The sequence below is a fragment of the Cervus canadensis genome, chromosome 12 (genome assembly GCF_019320065.1).
Source record: "Cervus canadensis isolate Bull #8, Minnesota chromosome 12, ASM1932006v1, whole genome shotgun sequence".
Taxonomy (NCBI): domain Eukaryota; kingdom Metazoa; phylum Chordata; class Mammalia; order Artiodactyla; family Cervidae; genus Cervus; species Cervus canadensis.
The window spans coordinates 42,954,205-42,981,042 of NC_057397.1; the positions used below are offsets into that span (position 1 = coordinate 42,954,205).

General features: G+C 38.8%; 1 protein-coding gene across 4 annotated transcripts in view; it reads right to left on the reverse strand.

Moving 5' to 3' along the window:
• Positions 1-838: 838 nt before the first annotated feature.
• COLEC10 (collectin subfamily member 10) overlaps positions 839-26,838 on the reverse strand; it is a 124,188-nt gene continuing 98,188 nt past the window's right edge. For all 4 annotated transcript variants that reach the window (XM_043483218.1, XM_043483215.1, XM_043483216.1 and 1 more), the window contains 5 exons: positions 20,762-20,833; positions 19,233-19,304; positions 9,244-9,297; positions 7,257-7,352; positions 839-4,793 (listed from right to left, as the gene is read on the reverse strand). In XM_043483218.1, the coding sequence (XP_043339153.1) occupies positions 4,402-4,793; positions 7,257-7,352; positions 9,244-9,297; positions 19,233-19,304; positions 20,762-20,774 (627 nt within the window). In that variant the 5' untranslated portion in view covers positions 20,775-20,833 and the 3' untranslated portion in view covers positions 839-4,401. The remainder of the gene's footprint in view (positions 4,794-7,256; positions 7,353-9,243; positions 9,298-19,232; positions 19,305-20,761; positions 20,834-26,838) is intronic.

The following is a 26,838-nucleotide window of genomic DNA, read 5'->3' on the forward strand; positions in this document are numbered from 1 at the left end:
TACCATAACTGTGGCAAATGCAGTGGGTGCTGCTATTTTGCTAACTTTTCTTATTCCATAGATGTTTTATGTCTCTGGGTATGCAATCCAGAGAGCTGAAAATTAATTGGTTAATAACAATCAAAGCAGTTCATATTTGGGCATACACCTTAGCAGGAAAAAATACATTTTTTTAATACCAGTAGTTTTTATGGGTGAATTATCCAAAGTGTAATCAATGTTTGTTAAATGTGTCTCAACACAGCATTTATACCTTTTTATTGTGTTTAGGCGATGACTCTGGACATAAGCTCTTGTCTGGTTATAGAATGTGTTGCTTTGAGAAGGCAGTGTTGTGCAGCTGTGAATAAATTTTTAATTTTCATCCCCTGGAACCTTTGTGTCATCCTTGGGAAATGCCCAGCTGTATTCCTGAAAAGTTGAATAAACAGTTCACTTTTGAGAATGAAATTTATTTTAAATGCTATTTAAGGAATTTCTCTCCTGAATTATTTTATGGGACAGATAATTACTTGCTCATTTTATATTTTTAAACTTTCTGTTTTATATTGGAGTGTAGACGATTAACAACGTCGTGACAGTTCAGGTGGACAGCGAAGGGACTCAGCCATACATACACATGTATCCATTCTCCCCCAAGCTCCTCTCTCATTCAGGGTGCCACGTAACTTGAGCAGAGTTCCCTTTGCTATACAGTAAGTAGGTCCTTGTTGGTTATCCATTTTAAATAAAGCACTGTGTATCTGTCCACCCCAAGCTCCCTAACTGTCCCTCCCCCTGTCTTTCCCCCACCCTGGCAATCATAAGTTCATTCTCTAAGCCCGTGAGTCTGTTTCTATTTTCTAAATACGTTCATTTGTATCATGTCTTTAAGATATTTGTTTTGCTTTCCCTATAGTTAGCCTGTAAGTTATCTGCAAAACTACAGTGATGCTGCACGGCCACCTCCTCCACATTAATGACATGTAGACATTCTCAGATTTAAAGAGAAACCTGCAAGTACCATATCTGTAACACACATTTCTGAATTCCTAGCATCTCTGTTAATTAGCCCTAATCTTTAACTTCGGAAAATAATCAAGAGAGATTATCTGAGCCTCTGTTATCACAAGAGAATCATGGATGAAATTCCATTTAAAATAAGAGTAAAATCAGGAGAGAACACTGGGTTGACAGCTTCGATCAGCAGGCTGGAGTTCTGCTTTTCTCACAAATTGATTTTGGTAAATTGTCTAGCTTCCCTGGACCTCAGTATTCTCTTTGGGAAGATGACATTAAAAATGTCTGCCCTTCATACTTAGAGTTTATCAGGATTACAGGGAAAATAAATATGTGAGGGCATTTATTTTGTAAGCACAAAGTAAGTTTCACTGCAAATCTAATCAAGTGTGTGGTGTCTTCTAAAGTTCCCCCAGGCAAGATTGCAGGATAAATCCTATTCACTGAAACTCTGTCATCTTCTCTTGGAAGCATTGGCAGCAAAGATGAGTCATTAAGAGAAATGCTGTTATTATTACAAAGATCATAAGAGAAATAAGAATAGCATTAACAGTGCACATAATTAATATTCACACTTAGGGGAGCTTAGAACAACTCAGAATATGGGTCCCAATGTGAGCTGCCTATGGGCAATGTTTAGTGTCTGTTCCCTCTCTACTTTTTCATCCTGTAAGTGATCCCTGGTGGATCATTCGGTAGAGAGTCTGCCTGCAATACAGGAGACCCAGGTTCAATCCCTGGGTCAGGAAGTTACCTTGGCGGAGGACATGGCAACCCACTCCAGTATTCTTGCCTGGAGAATCCCATGGACAGAGGAGCCTGGCGGGCTACATAGTCCATGGGGGTCACACGAGTAGGACACGACTTAGCGACTAAACCTACCTATCAAAGTATTTCTAGACTCTTGTTCCTTGAGCTCTTGGCTGGCATTCTACCCAGGGATCCTGACTTTGATCTGATGTCTTGCTTTGTAATTCTGATTTAATTGCTCTGCTTTCAAAATATGCCATAATTCTCAAAAGTCTGAATCCATAACTAGTTTATTAACCTGATGAATGATAAACATTGACCAAATTCCTGTTATTGAGCTGAATTGAATGTGGTATAAATGGCTGGCCTTGACTTTGGAGCTGAATTGAATGTGGTATAAATGGGAGACCTTGACTTTGACATCACTGTGTCCTAATGACCTACTATATAGTTAGAACCTTCAGAACTTTTCTTCAGAGGTGAGAAGTGGAGAGGTCACAGTTTTGGCTAGCAGACTCTTTTATATGACTTAGAATTTAGATTAAGAATCACAAGTCACCAACTTTTAAAAATAGAAAACTATCTCACAAATTTCCAGCTTTCTGACTTCTCTTAAATATCAGACCATATAGTGGCACTGGGTACTTCATGGCAAAAATAGCAATGACTGAGAAGCAGCTGGTTTCTTTAGGAGGGCAATCTGTGTTCAGTGTACCAGGGTCCCCACCTGTACCACTTCATTTATTTATGTCATCTGTGTGGCCCCTGTAGGACCTGAGTTTGTGACCCTTGAAACATTCTCGGAAATAACCTAATTAAATCCATTCTCATAACCAGTTAGTCATGGATGAAATCATGAACAGATGGTTTAAGGTGAACATATGTTGTTGATCTGTTTCTCTTACTTCATTAACTGTTTTGCCAGCATTTTAAACAGTCTAATTATATGTCACAAACTATAACTGGAGCAGCAGTTTACAAGGGGATAATCTAGGGTTTGGCTGAACTTTTAGTTTTAAATTTCAAACGAGAGCTGCTTTGAGGTTTGAACTGCAGTTCAAAGTAGAATTTTAACAGCTTAGTATTATAATATAGGTGAGTCTTAGGCAAGTTCCAAATGCCATACTTGACACATTGTTTTGATGTCATAGGAAAAATGTCATAGGAAATGACATCATAGGAAATGACATCTTGTGATATCATAGGAAAGCACCACTGATGTGGGGTTTTTACAACACACAGTTACACAGAATAAAGCACCTGCCATGAAATGTCACCATGAGTGATATATTAGAGGCAGACAAAGACCTTAGAGACATGATGTTAGCCCTGTGAAGCTCCCAGAGTTCTCTGAAGGCTTCACAAACTCTTTCCCTCATTCTCCATGCCCAGGAGAAGGAAAGTTGCTATGGATAAACCTAAGATGAGGGAAAAAATGGAGACATATTAATAGAAGGGGGTCATCTTAGCAGAAGATTATAAATAATACTGTTTGGGAACTAAGCTTTTCTCTTTTGGGAGGGTCCTTTTTTGGGCGGGGCTGCATAGTTGCTTTGCAATGCTGTGTTAGTTTCTGCTATGCCACCAAGTACATCAGCTATACGTGTGCATATATCCCCTATCTTCTGGAGCCCCCTCCCTCTCCCCCATCCTACCTTTCCAGGTCACCGTAGAGTGCCAGCGAGCTCCCTGTGCTAAGCAGCTGCTTCCTGCTAGCTATATGTTTCACACATGGCGTACAAATATATCAATCCACACCCCCCAATTCATCCTCACTCCCTCTTCCCCATTTCCACATGACTGTTCACCACATCTGCATCTCTATTCCTACCCTGCAAATAGATTCATCTGTACCATTTTCCTAGATTCCACATATATGCATTAATATACAATATTTGTTTCTCTCTTTATCTTTTCAATTTCTGGAGTTCCCTTTTCCTCAGATCAGAGGGTTAACATCTGGAGGCCTGGGATTAAGTTGTGGGTGTACAGAAAGGTGGCCCATGTTTGGTATACTTCAGTGAAGGCTGTCAGTCAGAAGCATAACATTTAACTACATGATTCCATATGGCCTAGAATAGGTCACTAAGCTAGAAGGTCTTCATATAGAGATTTAAGGTTAAAGTATTTCTATGTCTGTGCAAACAGAGGACCTTGCAAGTGTGGCTATGGCCATGGTGGGTGACTGGTCAAAGAACTGGGGACCTTGGGTTCAAAGACAGATAGTACCTTGACATTACTAATAGAAGCCTTCTCATATATCTGGCTTTGAGCCTAGTCATCTTCAACCCACTGTCCAATTCATCATCCACTAGGCCATATAGACAGTGGTTTAGGGCCTTAGAGAGAGTCAACAGAGCAAATGTCTCTTAGCATTCCATTTGAGAAGTAGACAACCATCTCCTATACAACGAGTGATTCAAGTTCTCTCTTGGGACCTGTAACCTGATGAGCTACTGAATCAATAACATACCATGTATGAAAATGATCAAAATCATCGTGGATAAGCATGGCGATGAAGATCCCAAAATTTAGTCTAGCATTTCTCACTTGCCTGGAGTCAGAATGAATCTAGTGCAATTACAAAAGGATGGATAAAAATAACAGGGACAGTAGTCACAGGGAAATGACGAATGCGTAGGGAGAGGGAAGTTACTTTTTCTTCTTGACGAATTCACAGACAAAGTACATGGTAAGATGGCACTCGGTGTCATTCCATCTGCCTGAGCTCAGCATCTCCACACAGTCCTCGTGGCCATAGGGGTCGCTGGGCTCACCCTCCTTCCAGTTGCTGTAGTTCTGCAGGGGAGTGTTGTCAGTGAACACATACTGACCCTCCCTCTCAAGGTCGTTCACCCCGATGAACACCCGGAAGAAGCCACTCTTGGAGACGTAGTCAGCCAGCAGCGTGTTGGCAGCTTCGTCCTTGGGCATGGCCAGCATGCCACCCCGGATGCGGCAGTGGGTCAGGGATTCCCTGTAGTTCTTCTCCTCCTGCACGATGTAGTAGAATTTCTCTTCGGTTTCCCTAATCCCTGCTATGACTTCGAAGTGAGGAAAAGAAGAACGTGATTATCTGTCTCAAACAGAGAAAAGCTAAGTATGTAATATTGCTAGATTTAAATTAATTTATTCAAGATTTAACAATTCTTTTGCCTATCGGTAACACGGTAACACGGTAGGCACTGCTTCCGTGTTTTGCCCGCCTTTGTAGTTGTCTGATGGAGAACCAACTCCTGTCATTGGTCCTCCCCTGTCTTTCCTCCTTTTCTTCCCACACAACGTGAAGCAGAGAGCTGTTTGGACAAAGATGTATTATATGAACAGTCACCCAGCTCATCTCAGACAATCTTTCCCCCCCTAGTTTATGCTTTTGCCACCCTTACAGTTCCATGAACATGCCCTTCTCTCTTCCCCTTCCATGCCTTTCATGCCTGGAAAGTCTTCTTAGTGCCTCATCTGGCAAATTCCTACCCATCCTTTAGATTTTAGTCAAAATGCTTTCTTCTATAAGAGCCTTTCCAATGTCCCTGGACAGAGACAGGGGCTATTGTGCTTTCTCCCTCTGTTCCACTGACCCCTTCACTTCATAGCACTCAACACATTTTAGCCTAATTGTGTATCTCTTAAGCTTGTGAACATCCTAAGGCCCATGACCATGTCCTTGTCACTCTGTCGTCTCAGTGCCTGCAACAGTGCAGGGTAGTGGTAAAGGCTTATTGGACTGATACAGAAATAATACAGAATCTCATCCACTTCTGGCCAGATTTCTATATTGTGAATATATGTATCAATTGAGATGGTCTATACTTCACTTCTGGACTGCAAGGAGATCAAATCAGTCAATCCTAAAGGAAATCAATCCTGAATATTCATTGGAAAGACTAATGCTGAAGCTGAAGCTCCAATACTTTGACCACTTGATGTGAAGAGCCGACTCATTTGAAAAGACCCTGATGATGGGAAAGATTGAAGGCAAGAGGAGAAGAGGGCCACAGAGAATGAGATGGTTGGATGACATCAGTGAATCCATGGACATGAGTTTGAGCAAGCTCCAGGAGACAGTGAAGGACAGGGAAGACTGGTATGCTGCAGTCCATGGGGTCGCAAGGAATTGGACAGGATTCAGCAAACTGAACAACAACACATACTTCACTTCCGGTACATAAAGTAGATTGAGCTTCTGAGTAAGATTCAGGACAGAATTAGGAAGTCAGTATCATCCCAAGATCATGATACGCTATATATATTTAGGGCTTTGTGGTCCAAACACACACACATACACACATATATATGTATATATACACTTCAGGGCCTATAAGTTAAAATTTACAAATAAAACTATGAGTACTCAAATGTTAAGAACTATGGCACTATGTTAAACCTCTGGAGTTTGGTTTATTCATTGGGGTTGAAGTCAGGTCAGAGGCAGCCTTTGTACAGGTTATAACCAGAGTTATAACTGAGGGTTAATTAATATCAAACATTTCCTATGCCTCTAGTATTACAAGATGAGGATGGGCACAAGACAGCATTTGTGTGCCTCTACTAATGTAAATAAATATGACTGGATTATAATATTTCTGTACCATTGTATGGGAAACTCCGAATGAACTTTTTGGTCAACCCAATAAATAAAAGTACAACAAAGTGAAAGCAATTGTGACAGCAACTAGAACAGCTCCGATTCACACTGTCTCAGGAGAGAGCACACAAGCCGCACTTTAAGGGTTTCACTGCTAACCACCCTGGGGAAATACGAGAGAAAACAAAAATGGCTAACAGAGACTACTGCACAGTTTAGAGAAATGCATAATGTTCTCATTCATTTGTACTGAGGGTAGAGGAGTCAGTGAAACTTGTATTCAAATCCTTCCTCCACTGCTCAATAGCGTGTATCTATGGGCAAGGTAATCTCTCTAAACTTCAGTCTAATCATAACAATTAGTATTATTGCAAGTAAGCAACAAAGCAACTCCTGTTTTCATTACTATTTTTATCTTCTAAGATGCTGGTTGTTTGGCTCTTGTCTCTTTTTTTTTAAGGCCCAGCTAGTCAAATTCTGCCTTTTCTCCATTTCCCTCTCTCACTAAAATCCCCTTTTCTACCTATAGGAATGCACATATGTATGTCCACAGGGCCTGAAGTGTACTAAGTGGATAATCAGAATTTTAAGAGATCTCTAACCTGGTGACTCTATCTCAATAATCTTTGCCCAAACTAAGTTAGTTCCTGCTAGAGATATTAGAATTGCAGTGGTTTGTTGGTTTTTGTTTCTTTAAGAAAGAGATTACTTTATTTTTAAATTTGTATTTATTTATTTATTTTGGTCATGTGACATTCAAGATCTTGGTTCCTCAACTGGAGATCAAAACCATGCCCCCTGCAATGGAAGGGCAGAGCCCTAACCACGAGACAGCCAAGAAAATCCCAGAATTGCCATCTTGAAAGAGATAAATCCATGGATAAATACAAACAAACAACAAAGCAAACGAGAATAGACTCACCATTCTTGACAAACTTCATCGAAGCCTTAAGGCGAGCCACACTGATGTCTAGTTGTCCAACAACTTTTCGGTATCTTCCACAATCACAGACAGTACCTTTTAAATGACAAAGTTCTCAATTCATGTTGATGCCCATGAAGAATGGATAAGAAGGGCAACTGCTCTCTTCCCAATATTTACAGCCTTTTTCTAGTCTAGCTATGTCTTTCTGTGAATGGCGATGCTTTTCATCTTTTATTAAAGACAAGGTTTCCAATACACAGGAATTCAGAATATATCTTTTACAATATTTTGAAGGAGTTAAAACAGAGTTCTAAACCAGTTTTTTTTTAAAGAACAGTAAGCATGACAAACCACTGCTCACATATTGTGAACCATTTGGCATTTTTGTTGAACACAGAATGTACCTCTACAGTCTCAGAATAAAATCTTTACAGCATTTTAAAAACGTATTTCTAGTTTTCTCTTGTGTTACTGTATTGTTCGTTGGCGCACATAACTCTTCCAAGATGGGAGAAACCTTTCATGATGACATTAATATTAATTCTGATTATCCATTTGGAGTATAGCTTAACATTTTGAGGACTAAGTTTAAGTCATGTAAATAGATTCATCTTATAATTTTAAGAGCAAGTTGTTGCATTTGTGGATTAACTACGATTTTAATTTCTGCCACTAATTCCCCTTCACTTATTTACCTTGTCAATCACCTACTGATAATGTGGCAGAGAAAAAAGAGTAAGGAAAATGATGTAAATTTCAAATGATTTTTTTTCCTATTTAGTGGATGCTTCATGTCAATACTTTCATTTGCTTTTTTCTCTGATGGTTGAAAAGAAAAATGAATTTTACTAGCCAAAGGGAGAAAAAATTCTGTGGCTTTATTCATCCATATTCACAGTTAAATATAAGGAATTTAAAACAGCTCTTACAAGTAGGCTTCTCTACATCTTTATGGATAGGGGCTTCCCAGGTGGCTCAGTGGTAGAGAATCCACTTGCCAATGCAGGAGATGCAAGAGATGCGGGTTTGATCCCTTGGGTTGGGAAGATACCCTGGAGGAGGAAATGGCAACCCACTCCAGTATTCTTGCTGGAAAAATCCCATGGACAGAGAAGCTTGGCAGGCTATAGTCCACGGGGTTACAAAGAGTCGGATACAACTGAGCAATTAAGAATGCACACATTCACACCTTTATGGATAGAAATAATTGAAGCTCACTAGGAATGAGCTACCCACTCCAGTGTCCTTGCCTGGAGAATCCCAGGGACAGCGGAGCCTGGTGGGCCGCCGTCTGCGGGGTCGCACGGAGTCGGACACGACTGAAGCGACTTGGCAGCAGCAGCAGGAGCAGGAATGAGCTACTGTCTTTCCCTGCATCAAGCACTGGAAAGAGTCCTGTTTTCAGTATCAGGGAGAGGCTCCCAGGCCACTGATGCATGTTCTGTGACCACCAGGCCTCGCTTCATCAGGCCAGTTTGCTGGTGACAAAATGCTTGGCCAATGTTTGGTTGAAACTCTGGTGAAAGGCTGAGTCTATTGCTGGTCCTATTGTTGAGGTCCTTGTGGATTTTCCTCTTGGCCTAGGGGGATGAGGACTGCTTCCTGATTTGCTTCCTCAAGCAAGCGTAGCAGAGGTGGAATGAACCACTTTCCTTCTACCCGTTCCATAGGGCCTGAAAAGTCACCACTTGAGAGAGAGGAGAATTTCCTTCCCTCCTTTCCTCTGGCCCAAGGAAAAGGAGGTTAATCACACTGAACAGACTATTGTTCTTCTATTAAATACATTTATTTTTGAGATAAATAGTTTTGTAATGATGCTAAAAATTAAAAAGAAAAGCAACCTAAATATCTATCAACAGAGGAATGGATAAAGAAGATGTGGCTGATTCATTTTGCTATATAGTAGAAACTAATACAACTTTGTAAAGCAACCACACTACAATAAAAATTAATTTTAAAAAGAAAAAAAATGAGCATATTATACCTGCTTTGCCTTTTCCCCCAGGTATTCCAGGCAAACCCTTTTCCCCTTTGTCACCTGAAGAAAAACAATAGCCATGAAAAGAACAACTAAACAAAATAGTACTATTCATGAGTAGAATTAAATGCATAAAGTATAATGAAAGAATTATATCAGGCAGACAATATATTACACACCTAAAATAAGAAGAAAGAGGTTTTAAACTTCATTTGTAATATCTCCAAATAATATTTACTAATATTATAAAAATAATTTGGTTTCGAGTTGGCTGCACAGGTACAACTAATCAAACAAGTCAATTAGATGGAACAAGTTACTTAGATGGAATACAGAATTTCAGCTGGATGTATAAACATTTAATTTTGTGTCATTTATCCCACTAACATGTTTTTATAATGTGGCCTTCTAGGCAAAGATAATATAATATTCTGCATGTTTTTAATTTTTAAAGTTCTGTTGCTTTACATATCTGAATCAATTTATTAGCATAACGCAGTGTCTGTGTATTTATTATATTATGCCCCCAAGTTCTTCCATGTGGCTTTGCCCTTGGATTTTCAAAAATGTATATTGTGCTTTTTCAATTTAATTGAATAAATACATACTATTTACTTACTCTATGCAAGACAAAATATTTGCTTGGTACTTTGAAAAGATATAAAGAGAGATAAGATTAAACTTTTGGCTTGAAAGAGTTTATGCTTTTTGGAAGAGATGTGATGTATGCAAATATTGATAAAATAAAGTTGTGTCAAAAATATTATTCTGAAATATCAATCTTGATAATTTTCCTTTCTGCTCTTTTTTGTATGTGACCTTTTCCTTAGTCAGAGACATTGACAAAATAAATTTGAGAATCAGAATTGTTAAAGCACAGAGGAAAAAAGCTGACTTTTTTTCAACTTCAAAATAGTCTCTTGAAGTCCACATCAGACACAATAATTGAAAGCAAAAGCTTTTGATTTATAAGAGGAAATGTTTGGCTGAACTTTGGGGGAATCAAAAGAGAAGATCCCGATAGAAGTAAAATAGAGCTTATGCTTCAATGGAGATCTGGAAAAAGAATAAGAAAAAATTCAGGGGGATAAATACAGGATGATGGTCATACAGGTTAAAGAAGAGTATGAGGTTTACTCTTGTAGGACAATGATATGGCCAGGGATTGGGTAAATAACAGAGGGGACAATGTAAGGGGGAATGGAGTCAGCATTGAGGTTCTGCCTATTTCTTTCCTTTCCCAACAAAAAGGGAAAACCCAAAGGATTCCCCATATTGCCTGTCCATTAGCTATTCTGTCTTTGCTGATCACTTTTCATTAAGAGTCCTGTATGTGTTGATCATTGATCATCCAGAAATTCATGCCGACCAGGGCCCCAAGGATTTGCTGAGCCTTTCCTAATTGACCCACATGGATGCTTTTCTTTACAGTGATGCCAGACCTTCATGAGCTCCACAGATAAAAGGAGGGGGCTCCTTGAAACTCTGAATGTAGTTTGAGTATGCAGTGGAATGTGTCTGATCCTTGTGCTTAGATGAAATGAGACAATGGTGAAATCTATGACAATGGAATGTGATAAATATTGTAAGAGATACCATGAACAGAGATAACATACTCTGTCCAATGTTAGGGGGAGCTGACAGAGATGGTGCTCCAGCTGGAAGAATGAAGGAAGGCTCTCCTGAGGAGATGGTGCTGGAGTTTCAGCAGGTGGAGGTGGGAGCCAGGTAGTAGACCCCGAAGAGCAGAGGTGTAGTTGGGAAAGAAGCATAAAAGTATGCCGAGCATCCTGATAAGGAAGATTGATCTGGACACATCTGATCTGTGTCCTGAAAACTCCTCATTTCCCTTATGTGTAAGCTGGAAAAGATAAGACTAGATTTGAGAAAATGTTAAGGGAAGAAAGGGAATATATGTTTGCTGAGTGCCAATTATTTGTCAAGTATTGTTTGGATACTTTAGATGTATTGTCATATGAAATCCAATGAGATAGGTGCTATCATTATTTTTATTCTAACAACTGAAGAAATTGAGAGTCAGGGAGGCAAAATAAATGACTCAAGGACATCCAACAATTCAATAGCAGTGCTGCTATTAAAACCCAACCACTTCTGACTCTCTAGTTTGTGGTTCAGTTCAGTTCAGTCACTCAGTCATGTCCCGACTCTTCGCGACCCATGAACCACAGCACGCCAGGCCTCCCTGTCCATCACCAACTATCGGAGTTCACCCAAACCCATGTCCATCGAGTCAGTGAGGCCATCCAACCATCTCATCCTCTGTCATCCCCTTCTCCTCCTGCCTTCAATCTTTCCCAGCATCAGGGTCTTTTCAAATGAGTCAGCTCTTCGCATGAGGTGGACAAAGTATTGGAGTTTCAGCTTCAACATCAGTCCTTCCAATGAACACCCAGGACTAATCTCCTTTAGGATGGACTGGTTGGATCTCCTTGCAGTCCAAGGGACTCTCAAGAGTCTTCTCCAACACCACAGTTCAAAAGCACCAATTCTTCGGGACTCAGCTTTCTTTATAGTCCAACTCTCACATCCATACATGACCACTGGAAAAACCATAGCCTTGACTAGACGGACCTTTCTTGGTAAAGTAATGTCTCTGCTTTTAAGTATGCTGTCTACGTTGGTCATAACTTTCCTTCCAAGGAGTAAGCGTCTTTTCATTTCATGGCTGCAATCACCATCTGCACTGATTTTGGAGCCCAGAAAAATAAAGTCAGCCACTGTTTCCACTGTTTCCCCACCTATTTGCCATGAAGTGATGGACCAGATGCCATGATCTTAGTTTTCTAAATGTTGAGCTTTAAGCCAACTTTTTCACTTTCCTCTTTCATTTTCATCAAGAGGCACTTTAGTTCTTCTTCACTTTCTGCCATAAGGGTGGTGTCATCTGCATAACTGAGGTTATTGATATTTCTCTCGGCAATCTTGATTCCAGCTTGTGCTTCTTCCAGCCCAGCATTTCTCATGATGTACTCTGCATATAAGTTAAATAAGCAGGGTGACAATATACAGCCTTGACTTACTCCTTTTCCTATTTGGAACCAGTCGGTTGTTCCATGTCCAGTTCTAACTGTTGATTCCTGACCTGCATACAGGTTTCTCAAGAGGCAGCTCAGGTGGTCTGGTATGCCCATCTCTTTAAGAACTTTCCACAGTTTATTGTGATCCACACAGTCAAAGGCTTTGGCATAGTCAATAAAGCAGAAGTAGATGTTTTTCTGGAACTCTCTTGCTTTTTTGATGATCCAGCAGATGTTGGCAACTTGATCTCTGGTTCCTCTGCCTTTTCTAAAACCAGCTTGAACATCATGTATTGCTGAAGCTAGTTTGTGGTACTTTTCAAATAATTTAACCAACAATAGAATGAAGGGAAGCAAAGTCTTCAAAAAGAGCTATAAAATGTTGAAAGTAATATAAACCTTATCATCACCAAAAACAATATGGACTTGAAAGATCATATGACTCTAGCTTCATATTTTAATTAAAAAATAGTTTATTTTCTTTATATGTGAATCTCTTTCAATTCAACATGAGTTGAAAACTGATTCTCATTCTGCTATGATCCTAGTTCTTGTCTAAGTCCAATAATAAACATTTAAAAAGTATACAGAAAGTATTTGCTTTAGAAAAGTATAGGCTTTTGGAGAACTTCGCTGGTAGTCCAGTGGTTGGGACTCCATGCTTTCACTGCTGAGGATGCTGGTTCAATCCCTAGTTGAGGAAGTAGGAGCTTCCTACAGCTTGCAGCTGTGCAGCATGGCCAAAATGTTAGGTTTTTAAGGAAAACAAAGTGCACGTAAGAGACCAAGGAGATGAGACACTAGCACTATTACTCCCTAACAGAGAGAAATCAAAGAAATGCCTGGTAGGTATTCAGAGAAGGCAAAGATGACTGTGGATCAGAGTAGGAAAGAAGGCTTCTTTGAAGCAGCAGCCTTTAACTGGATATTAACAATGTGGAGGATAGATTCTTGAATTGATACATGGATTTTTTTCTGAGAAGATGTAAGCACTGTGACTACTTTCCAGTATTTTGACATGAATTCCTTTCTGTTTTTTAACAGATGGGAAAGACAAAACAGTATGGTGGAGTGAAAAACCACAGAAGTCTGAACAACCAGGGTTTGAATGCTGACTCTGCATCTTACTAGCTAAACATGGACCAGTTACTTAATTCCTTTACATTTCCATTTCTTCATTTTTAAAGTGGAATGATGGTGCCTAAAGTCATAAGAAGGATAAATTAGACAATGTCATGGCATTAGGTCTGTGCTTGACTTGTAGAGGGTATTTAACCAATGTTTGCTTCCACACACTAAATCAGAGTTACAGTAAAGGAAAGCGTGCCAAGTAGTCAGCCAATTCATGGTGGATGTGAGCTCATTGTGTCTATTTCCCCAAAATGAAATCTGGTTTAAAGCCACATATAAAAATTAAGTGAGAACACCTCTGTATTAACTGTCTTAAGGTTGAAGAATCAGAGGCTGCTTTTAGACAAACAAAACACCATAACACTTTCATTGTAAAAGGATTATCAACCTTAAATAAAAGCATCTATTTTGCTATGAGATTGAATTTACCTATAGTAAATCAACCTTTCCTATTCCTGAAATGAAATATTGACATCCAGAAAGCTACCTTCTCCATTCAAGTGACAACATTAAGGTCAGCCCAGAAAGTTGAGATTAATCTGAGTCAGTGAAAAATTTAGAAGGACCAGGGACAAAATGAGGACAATAAATTTCAAAGTACAGTTTAAAAATGAAATTAATCCAGGTGAGCCAGAACACTGAACCTCCATTTTCAAAAATATTCCAGGACATGCTCATAAATTTTCAAGGCATGTCTCTGGAGGAGAAAAACACTTAGCCAGTGTTGAAAACTGATGTTAGGGGAAAGTAGTAGCTAACAAAAATAAAGAGTAGAAAAGAGAGTCACATCATAGGAAATGACATATATCATTTATTCTTCATTCTTAATGCAATAAACATTTAGAAAGTTTCTCCTTTATAGTAGACATTAGAAAAAAATGATTAAAAAGCAGGATTTCCCAAATACAACTTATATGTATTTAAACAAATAGATCTGATATAGCTTCCATTCATTTCCTCCAGAAATTCATAGCCAGTTGAATGACACAGACAAGTTAATAAGGCATAGTGATAATTAATAAAGTGTGCACTAGGTGCATATGCATAAGAGTTTGAATGAGGAATTGGCCTGAAGAAGATAAGGTTAGTTAACCCTATCCATTCCAGACTGCTACTTCTCCAATATTTGGAACTTCATCCATTTTGAGGCTCAGAAAAATCATAGCACAGTTTTTGACATTCCCCCCATCTCTGTTGTTTACCATCCTCTCTTCAAGAGTTATCTAGTCTTGTTCTATGAAAGGGTTAAGACTTGGCTCAACATCATGAACTTCAGCTCTCCTGGTTGGAGTCTTATCTAGATCTGACACATCTAAATCTAGGAAAGTTCAACATCTAGAATAATTCACTGAAAAATGAAGGTCTTGAATTCTGGATGTGTTTATTGCAATAACGTAGTCTCCCCCTCCACGTCTGCTCATCTCTAGGGCAATACTTGAGATCTTAACCTTATATAATGTGATTGCATCTCAGAAATCTTGAAGTCCAACATCCCACACTCTAGTTACACATTTCCATCCCTTAACCATTTGTTAAGTGAAGCTGATATAACCAGAGGCAGATTTATGATGATTTTATCCAAAGCTTATACAATTTGAGGAGACTTTTTAAAAAAAATACCAAATTCCAAATTGAAAAGTACTTATAAAAATGAACACATTATAAGAAAAAATTTTGGATAATTTTTATTATCATTATTCTAAATTCTTTTTCAGGTAGATTCCCTATCTCCTCTTCTTTTGTTTGGCTTGGTGGGCATTTCTCATGTTCCTTTACCTGTTGGGTATTTCTCTGCCTTTTCATCTTGTTTAGATTGCTGTGTTTGGAATGGCCTTTCTGTATTCTGGTGGTGTGTGGTTCCTTTTTATTGTGGAGGTTTCACCCAGTGGGTGGGGTTGGACCATTGGCTTGTCAAGGTAAAACTAAATGGCTAAATTTTAAAAGTAGTCAAGGGCCACAATACAAAATTCACTTAAAAATGTAACATTTTAATTAATAAATGAATTTTGTGCATCTATAATTGTTCTTTTCATATAGTATGTGCTGTGTATGTTTGGCTGCATTCATGTTCATCCAACTGAGCTAGCAATATTTATTGATAGGTGTCTCATTTCCCTTTTCAAAATATCACCTTTGCCTAACTCAAGTTTGGGGTCTGTTTCTGCATTGTTTATTTCTTTCCACTGGTCTATTTGTCTCTGCACTAAATCAACACTATCTTAATTGTTTAGCTTTATAATAAATGTTTAAATTTATTAAACATTAATTTATAACATTTATTTGATTTAAGTCTTTCACTTTTGTTTTTATTTTTCAAGATACTCTTTGGGTATCCATGGTCGTTTTCATTTCCATATAAATTTTGAATTGGCTTATCAGATACCAAGAGAACTACTTCTGGGATGTTAATTGAGAGAAGGCTGAAACTATAGATCAAATTTGGGACATCTTAACAATATTAATTATCCTAACAATATTGAGTCTCCCAATCTATGCATGTAGCTTTACTTCCATCTCCTTAGATAATCTTTAATTTCTCTCCTTATAATCATGTAGTGTTTGTTGTAGAGAGCTTATACATCATTTGTTAGATTTATTTCTAGATATTTGCTATCATAAAGGGAATCTTTTTAATTTCAGTTTTTAAAATTGTTTCTAGTACTTAGAAACAAAAATTGATTTTTGTAAGTTAAAGCGCTGCCTGCATGTTTAGTCATGTCTAACTCCCACCGGGCTCCTCTGTCCCTGGGATTCTCCAAGCAAGGATACTGGAGTGGGTTGTCTTGCCCTCCTCCAGGGGATCTTTTTCACCAGGGATTGAACCTGCATCTCCTTCAGCTCCTGCATTGGCAGGCAGATTCTTACCATTGCACCACCTGGGAAGACCCTTGTTAAGCTATCTTTAAAAAAACAATACAAATAGCTTATCTGTAGATTCTTTTGAATTTTCTGGGTATGTTACAAGATTAGGAAATAATTACCATCTTATTTCTCCATTTCCAAGTATTGTGATTCTTCTCTCTTATTCTGGCGTTTTTGCTCTGGCTAGAACGTCTTCTATAGTATTGACTAGACTTGATGATGAGGGCTATACTTAACTCATTTCCATTATCAGGAGAGCTGTGTTCAATATTTCTTTACCAAGTATGATTTTTAGATAAATTTTCATTGATGCTATTCCTTTTCATATTAAATGTTCCCCTTGATTTTCAGTTTGCTAAGATTTTTTTTTAAAAAAACATGAATGGGTGTGTGTTTGACTATTTTATTCAGAATTTCATAAGTTCTAACTGGAGGTGTTTATTTTTGAAATAAGAAATAAGACTCCCATTTCCTGGGCCACTCATCTCTGGCAGACTTTGAACACCATTTAAGTCTGAGCAACTTTCTGCTCAAGCCTCTTAGTCCTTTAATGCTGCCTCACATGTGAATCTGTAAATGAGGAAAAATGGATCAGGATGTAGAGCCTACCTTAGTGTGGTCCCCTTCTTCTACAAATCACAGTCCCTAAAGTCTATTCAACTTGGTTGCCCTCTCATGCCTTCAAATATGTTTGTTTGTTTGTTTTTGACTCAACTAGCCATTCTTAGCAGAAGGATTCATGCAGGTGAATCTCTCATAGTCTGTAGCAGAAATCTGAATTTTGCCTTTATTATAAATAATGTAAGTGATTTTTCTCACCTTCACAACTTGTTATTGATGGTGTATGTAAATTAAGAATATTGTCAAACTTGAAAATACCTCTGTAAAGTCTTGTTCACATATGAGCTGTTAGATTTGAAATTTTTTTCCACCGATGAACTCTGCCGGGTACATTTCATACCGTTTCTTTTGCACAACCTACACATTTCTTGGGCTGGATGCCCTGGACATATTCCTATGATGATCTGACCTCTGCCCCTCCACTTTTCCATCATGACTTTGGATACATCTGCACAGTAGGTGGTAGAAGTATTCCTGGAAGCTATTCCAACATCAGAATTCTTAGCAGGAACTTAACTCTACGTGGAAATGACTACAAACTACACACAGATATTCCATTAAGTCCAAATGATATATTTCCCCAATTCAAGTTCTTTTTAACTAGCTCCCAAAATACTTGTATCCACTCCAAAAACTGATACAAGGAGAAGTATGATGGAGGAGAGTTGGATCAGAAGACAGGACTCTTTTTTTTTTTTTTGTATGCTGTTATGACTGTCTTTATTTTGTCCTTGAGGGAACTGAAGCACAGATAGATTAAGAAATGTCCACAAGGTCAAATATATACAAGAAAGACCCTGAGTGGATTGAAACCCAATCATTCTGATTTCAAACCTCAAGAGCTTAAATACTCTGCTGAATGACAGACCAAATAATCCATGGTAGAAGATGTTCATACCTTAATGGGTGATCAAGCTTAGGCTGGGAGCACAAAAGAAAGGACGGGTTCAGGAAAAGCTTTATCAAGAAGTCTACTTTTCCATGGTCTCAAAGAATGAGTGGTATTTTGACTGACAAAGAGGTGTCTGGGGTAGAAAACTGTCTGAGTAAAGGCAGGGGGCAGGAGAAGACACCTTGACACGTTTGGGAAACAGCAAAAGGAGACAGTCCTCTTAATCCATGCATTCCAGTGGGGACAGTATCACCTCACAGATCGAAAGTCAGTGCAGCAGGGGTGAAAAAATCTTACTCTTTTAAAATATATAAAGGGGAAATATACACAAACTACATAACATGTGGTCAATCGGTGGGAAATTTTTGGAGACTTGCAACAATTTGAAAAAACTCACAAACTGCGTAGACTAGAAATACCAAAACAATTAAGAAAAAGGTATGTCATGAATACATTAAATATATGCGTTAAATAGATAGTAGTCTATTTTATCATTTATACCATAAAATATATACAAATTGATTATAGAAAGTTAATGTTTATCAAAACTTCCATACACAACCACAGGCCATACATGGTGCCATTCCCAGTTGTGAGAAATGTAAACAAACATAATGATGCAATATTAAATCATAACTGCATAAATTTAACTGGAGTAAATACTGTACTAAGGTATAGTTTCGTAGCCACCTCCCACTACTCAAGTGTTGCAAGTATCTGCTTAAAATACTCTCTGATGCAATTCATCTCCACTGGAGCAGTTGGTAGGTTCAAGAAAATTGTGTATCCAAGTAAAAAGTGATCACTCTGCATCTTCAAACCAATAGTACAATGTCTGTATGAATTGCTAAATATCAGAAGCAGTAAGAACTGGCTACCATTGCGGGGTTTTAGGAAAAGAGGATAAAGAGTGCTGAGATAATAAAGAGAAGGCCAGCTCCATAGTGAAGCAGGAATGTGCAGGGTCAAAATATGAGTGAAAACAAAAGGATGTAGATATATACACTTCAGATTCCTACTCTGTTAACATATCTCAGACACAGAATTATTATTATTCCACTCCAATTAAAATACAGTATTATACTGTTCTTGGCTACCTTGATTTTTATGAATAATTGTTTTCTACAACCGAGTGTGCTTCATGATCATGACACCCATTTTAATCGTATAAAGGATTATAACCAGTAGGTCCCAGGAGACAGTTCTATGTAGAGTTTAACTGAACTTTATGTTTGACTCCGTCCTTGAATTTCAATTGAATTTTGCTCAAGGCCTTTTTGTAAAGACACATTGCTTACATATGGAAGAAACAGCCAAGCTAGGAAGAGAGAACTCGTATTTTAAAAGAAAGAAAAAGGGTCATTTTTGTAATACAGAACATTTCAAAATAGATCAAGGGTAGGTTCCCTCTGCTTTAAATTGCTACTAGAGAATGGTAAAATACAGCTTACCCTTCTTGCCAATGGGCCCAGTCTTGCCAATATTGCCTTGATCCCCTACATCACCCAGTTCTCCCTTAACTCCTGAAAAGAAAAATGTGTCATCTTTATATCTTAAGGTTTTATCTTCCTTTTAATGATATGCCTAATATATGATATTCACTTGAAAGAAATACTTAAAAGTGCATTCTTCTATGTGTGATATATAATATATATTCTTTGCTATATCACCTATTTTAATAGCATTATAATGTATGCACTAAAATTAAAGTGTGGGTAAGTATGACAGTCCTGGGTTAAATGATATTAAAATGCTTACAGATGCAATATTTCTAAAGAACTCAAGCAGAGGATGTTTAATCTAAAGGTCAGATAAGGGGCTGAGTGAAAGAATTCTTGTATTTTATTCTGATTCTATTCCTCCTGAGATCCATTTTAGCTTCACTTTGGGATTCTATTTCCTCACTGCCTTAAAACAAGATTTGACTATCTTACCATTTTTTAGAAAGGGAGCGAATGCACAATCATAAAACCTAGTAATCAAAGGGACATCAAAGATTGTTCCACCATATTTTTATTAAAAAAAAAAAAAAATATATATATATATATATATAATCAGGAATTCCTGAGTTCCTACAAAATTGTTATTAATTTGGGTTTTTAATCTGTGGTTATCTAAAAAATATTTATCAGCTGTAAAGCTGTCTATATGTGAGAATAATTCTGCAGTTGATTGTACATATTTCTTCCCAATCCAGGGATCCAACTCATGTCTCTTACATTTCCTGCATTGGCAGGTGAGTTCTTTACCACCGGCAGCACCAGGGAAGCCTATTTTCAGACTAAGAAGAGTTTAAGTTAGCATTTCTCAAATTGAAGTCTCAAAAGCCTATGAGTCTGCTTCTCTTTAAATTACTGAAGATATAAAAATCAGTGGTCCAGGGCCACCATCTTGCAGCAATTGGCGAGGAATGGTTCTAGCACTCAGGACACACACACATCACAATGCAGAAGCTGTATTTTGTCAAGGTTAAGTCTTGTCTTGTGATTAAAACATTCACAAAAATCCTTTGTGTTATTCTCATTTTCCTTGCTTGTACCTCTCCCATAAATACCCCACCATTTGCTGGGAGATCTTGGGGAAAAGTGAGTAAATTAATGGGTCAGACAGTTCTTTCTGTTTTTTCTTATCTTCCTCCTCACACTCTAAACCAGAGTTGCTTAGTGTGGCTTCTGAGAAGAGACACAGCAATCAACAAAGCTGTGTTTCTAAAACTAATGGTTTCTCAGATATTCCCAGAGACTGCTATGCTCCAGAATTCCCAGGGTGTTCCTCTTTCATTGGCCCTAACGATGCAGCCTGAGAGCTGTGTCCGAGTCTTGCTGACAAGCAATCTCATGGGAACTCTCTGGGGGTGGCTAAATTCACATGTGAAATACATTTCATGACTCTTTGGAGCAGAGGGTGTTATGAAAGCTGCTAAACTTCCAGGCCAAGTCCTGTATAGAGAAAAGTGTCAAAGTGATGTCCTGTCACCTACCTTTTGGCCCCATGCGTCCCACTTTGCCAAGCTTTCCCTCCTCTCCTGGATCTCCTTTTTCACCATCATCTCCTTTTGAAATGAAAAATGAATGAGTGAAGCAGCTCAAATAGTAATATAAGCACAGACGCCCCAGGAGAAACTGAACGTGGTTAGAATTCATCTCTCAGCTCAGTGCTTGCCTTACAGTTTCAAGGTGATTATGCCTAATAGGCACACGTGAACTAAACACTCAGAGAAAGAGAAGAGACTCCCATTAACTTTTTTCTTTCACTTTTCCCTTGTTGTTGGAGGAGGTAATCAAGAGGATGTGACTGTTGGTTGACCAGCAAGCTAGACCCTAGAACCTCACCCTCTCCCCTGTCCATGGAATGTATATTCCAGCCTGTTTGCATAGCTCAAGCCATTTCAAGGACGCAGCCTTGAGACAATAACGTGTTGAAACCACCTAGGCTGAAAATATGACTGAGCCCAGTTACGGCATCTATGTAAATAAACCTTTAAGATTCTGGTGGGTGAGTGCAGAGATCTACTTGCCTTAAGCTGCTTAAGACGAATCTTGAAACTTCCGTTGTTTATGAAACATTCCACCTACCAATTTGGAGTGGTCTGCCTTTCTTTTCACCCCTTGCCCTCTGTGTAAGGGGACAGGTTCAGATTTCACTGAGGAAATTCCCAAAATTGCAAACCAACACACATCCAACTTGGTATTTAAAGAAATATCCTTTTTGGTAAAACCCTGAGAAGTTTGCTTGGCCTGATGAATCTTTATTCTTGCTGGAGAATCTGGCAAATTCTGGAAGCATGTGCATGTATATACATCCATACACATGCATATCAGTGTATTATATGTATACATATATATATTAAGTATACATAAAGTTTATAATATGTGTGTATGTGTCCATGCTCAGCTGTGTCCATCTGGAAAGCCCATATATATTTATTGCTCTCTGACTTGAGAATCAAAGGTGCTTGAGAATCCCCAAATCATAGGCATGGACCTAGAAGGTAAGAACAGAAAACTCGCTAGGAGTGGGGAATAGCTGCAAGGCGGGTCAGTGTGAGCAGTGACTATTCTAGTCATAGGTGGGTTGAGCTCTAGCAGTTCCCCAGTCAACAAGGACTGAATGAGTGGTTTGGTGAAAGGTGTCCTAAACTGTGACCCAGGAATCCTGACTTTACGTTGTGTTAGTCACTGATGGGCTAAGCAAATTTGCAAAAGTCAGTGATTGAGCTCATTGGCTTTGGTGTGAGACCAATCTGGAGTTTCTCAGCTCTAGTATTCAGTATCTGGAGAAAGTTGAATATGTGACTTCATTTTATGAGCCTCATTTCTGTCTTCTATAAATGGAACTAATAACATCTAGCAATGAAGGCTCCTGAGAAATTTAAGTAAGATACTATGTGTAAAAGAAGGGCTTCCCTAGTAGTCAACAGTAAAGAATCTGTCTGCCAATTCAGGAAATGCAGGTTAGATCCCTGGGTTGGGAAGATCCCCTGGAGAAGGGAATGGCCACCCAGTATTCTTGCCTGGAAAATCCCATGGACAGAGGAACCTGGTGGGCTATCGTCCATGGAGCCGAAAAAGAGTCAGACACAACTTAGCAACTAAACAACAAAAATGCATAAAAGACTGAAACACTGCATACAGCTGAAACTAACACAACATTGTTGATCAACTATACTCCAGCATATAATTTTTAAAAAGACCCAGAATGTAATTGATGCTTAGCAGTGGTGGTAGCTTTTGTTCTTCCCTTTATACTTCAGTTTCCCCACCCTTCAAGTGGAGATAATCACCGTCCTCCCCAACTCTCCCAGCGTATTAGGATCAACAAGGAAGGCATGTGAATGTGCTTTGAAAATAAAAAGCACAACCCACAATATTATTAAAATCAGCTACCTGCCTTATCACCACAGCAATCTCAGGACAGGAAGGAGTCCTGGACATCTCCAGTGGAAAGTGGTAGATAAGAGACTTCCAAAAATGAAAATAAAATTCCTGGAATTAGATTAGATTAGTGTGGGAGAGAGACTGTTGAGACATTCATTTATCCAGAAAAAGCACAATCAGCCATTCTGTAATTTTTTCTGAGAACAGAATGTTTAAATGAAAGCATAGCAAAGTATGGAACAGGTTAGATTTCCAGATCGTGGGACTGGTCAGGCACTGGAACTGAAACTCTAGTATCCCCTTTAGGGGAAGGCTTTCAGAAAAAAATTCACAGGCGATTAGTGTGATCAGGCCAGTGACGTGACGTGGATGAACGAGATGGCATTTCTCTAGCTAAAGTTATTAGTGAATGTTTATTGAGCAATTATAATGTGTGCCAACACTGTGCTAATGTGCTCATCACAGCAATTCTAGGAGATAGAAAGGATTACTGCTCCATTTTATGGATGGAAAAACTGAGACTCACTGAGATTAAGTTTTTACCCTACTGTCATAGAACTTGTGAGTGGCAGAACTAGGATTTAACAATACAGTTCTCTGCCCCTCTGGATCCCTACTAAAAAACAATTGTCTCTTCCACTCTAGGATTGTGTGATTTTTAGCAGATTGTGGATTTTATAGAACTTGACTGCACCAGATTTTTCAAGGAGAAAAGGGGAGATGCAGAAAGTGAGTTTTTGTTCCTCTTAAAGTAAGAAAGAGAGTGGGGAAGACAAAACCAGCTCAATGTCTCAGTGACTTAGTTCATAGGGAATGTATCCTTGAGGTAATTTACTATAAGTGAGATCTGGCTCTGCCACTCATGAGCTGAGGGACCTCTGGAAGCCCTTGACCTTGGACCTTGTTTCACTCATTTGTAGAATGTCAGAATAATACCTTTTTCAGAAAGTTTTAGTATATGTAAAATTAGAAAAATATTTCCTTCAGGAAGCTCTCTCTGACTCTCTCAAGCTGCACTAAATTCTCCTTCTAATTATCTTCATTGTTTAAAATGTCATTTAAATGAAATTTAAAATAAACTTCACTGTTTATCCGTGCTGTGTGTTTATCTGTTTATCCTTTATACTCATCTGTGACCTTTGGGATCCCTGGGGTCTTGAGTGATTTTTCTACCACCCCCAAAACTTAGCAAAGTGCTTGACTCTGGAGCTTAATAAATATAATTGAACTGGGTATATTCTATGAGCCATAAAACATTTTACAAATACAATGATAATGTTTATTGAATATTAAGCACCAAAGAGTTCCTAGTCCTGGACCTGCATCCTGTCATTTGAGCTTCACAACAACCTCTGAGATGGATATCTCTCTTTTACAGAAGAGAAAATGAGGTCAAAAAGAGGTTAAATAACTTCCCAAGGTCATATCGATCATAAGTAATAAAGTCAGAATTCAAACCAGGGAAAATGCCTTCAAAACCAATGTTCTGAACAATGTGTATGATTGGGAACAAATTTCTGTTTTAACATTTCTGGGTCTGGGGATTGTTATTCCGAAACAATGAGGTTTCCTTGATGGCTCAGTGGTGAATAATCCATCTGTCAATGCAGGAGGGAGAAGGAAATGGCAACCCACTCCAGTGTTCTTGCCTGGAGAATCCCAGGGACGGCCGAGCCTGGTGGGCTGCCGTCTATGAGGTGGCACAGAGTCAGACACAACTGAAGCGACTTAGCAGCAGCAGCAGCAATGCAGGAGATGCAGGAGATGCTGGTTCAATTCCTGGGTTGGGAAAATCCCCTGGAGAAGGAAATGGCAACCCACTCCAGTATTCTTGCCTGGAAAATCTCATGGACAGAGGAGCCTGGCAGGCTATAGTCCCTGCAGTTGCAAAAAAGTTGCACATGACTTGGTGACTAAACAACAGTTCCACACAGTGGGACCAAAGATGCATGTCTGGCTCACCAAAAGGCAAGATCAAACACAGGCGTGTGTGTGCTTTGGTGAGTCATAAAACCACACTAATACGAATTATTCGTGCCATGATTATTTCTCCTCTCTCCCTTCTTGTAAGCTTTCCCATTCATTTTCAAGCAAGTACTTAAGTGGAGGCAGCCAGATGAGTGACTTAGTCATCTGCTGCTCCCTGGTGGTTGCTGATAGAGACCTGGGAGGGTGAAAATAGGATTATTATCCTTTTGACCTGTATGCCTGAATCCCAGCCTGGTGGTGAGAGGGCTGCTGGCTGCAATGAAGTAAACAACTTGTCCCCTTGCCTTGAGCCTGGGCCCCAGCTTCATTTGATCTTTGGGACTTGTTTTAATGAGAACAGAAGAGAAGCATAAAAGCAAGCTTTGGAAAGGATCCCCACATGGCTCACAGTTGTCTGCTTTTATCCTCTTGGCAATATTTCATTGGATTAGTAGGGCAATTTAGACTTACTTTCCTTCTTTTAAAAATAGCCACTTTGCATTTAAAAATTAAATGAAAAGCTATCAACTGTAATGAACTCATTTCAATTTTACAAAAATGATTTGTTTCAGCCCCCCGTCCCAGGCCACCAGCTTGCTGCGGTAATCTCTCCAGCAGAATTCCAGCAGAGCACACAGTTGAGCAATTTTTCTTAGGTACATTTTTTTCCCCAACAAGCAAAACGACTTTTAAAATTAAATTCTAGTTTGAAATGAAATAGCTGAGCCTAGGTCATTACCCCCTGCTCAAAGGAAGTAATTATTAAAAATTAGAGAATTGGTTTTGGAAATACTAAAGAAAATTCACAGGAAGTTTTGTACTTTTTCCACTGCCAGAATAATGTTATGTACGACAGGGGTGGGGATGGGGGACATTAACAGTCCTCCTGGTTTCAGGATGATTCAAGGGCATTACATCTATTCCTAATATTATTACATCAACTCCACCTCAGATCATCAGGCATTAGATCTCAGAGGTTGGGGACCCTGGTCTAAATGGTCTTATACTCGAACTGGTACCAAATGGTTAATGGGAGCCAATAAGAGAAGATTATCTTTAGATATATATTTTTTTGAAGGAGAAGATTAAAGATAATATCAAAGATTATTAGTAAAGAAAATTAAAGATTATCTTTAATTTAAAACCAGGCATGACTTGCTGATTCCCCCAAAGATAGCACTCGGGGATAGTGTAGTGAGATTACAGATCTATGGTGACGTTTTTTATAACAGCACTCTTTCTTCATTTGAGATTCTAAGGGGCAATTTTCTTCATTTTTTTTTTTTTTTTTAATGAAAGCAGAAAAAAATGAGCAGGTATGATTTCTAAGAAACATTATTTTTACCATCTTCATGGCCAGGAGGCATGCTATCTGTGGATAAATCCTGACCTTGGTCAACCTTGCTTGAGAACAATAAACAATATGTTTCGCCATGATTAGTAAAGAGATGGTGGTAGCACACAGGTTCTCTAAGAGATTTTTCTGAGATGCTTCCCTAACATTACGTCACCTCCTTATGATGAACGTGCATGAAATAAGATCATTCTTGTAAACAGCCAACACTTTTCCTAACACATTTAAAATGTTCACAGGGACCTCCCTGCTGGTCCAATGGTTAAGAATCTGCCTTGCAATTCAGGGGACATGGGTTCAATCCTTGGTGGGCAACTAAGATCCTACATGCCACAGAGAAATTAAGCCTGCGCACCACAACTAGAAAATTCATGCGCCACATCGAATATCCTGCTTGCCGCAACAAAGATCTGAATATAGTCAAATAAATAAATAAATACTAAAACACTCACAAAATATTGCTTGTACCTGTCCAGAGGAGGGATATGGTTACAAAAGAACCATGATCAGGAAACTGCATGCCTTCAAAGAGAAAAGCTGTCCCAGGGAGAATCTTACGTGAAAGGTAACAGCTTTTGATCAAGGTGAAATTTTCAAGGGGCTCAGTCTTAAGAGCAATAAGTATATTCAAGTTGAATGCAGCAATGGGACCATCATTCAGGTTTCCTCTAGAAGCTTGATGCAATGGATAGAACAGGAGTTTCATAGTCTGTTATGGGCTGAATTGTATCCTTTCTCCAAAATTAAGTCTGAGCACTGAAGAACTGATGCTTTCAAATTGTGGTCTTGGAGAAGACTCTTGAGTTCCTTGGACTACAAGGAGATCAAACCAGTCTGTCCTAAAGAGAATCAACCCTG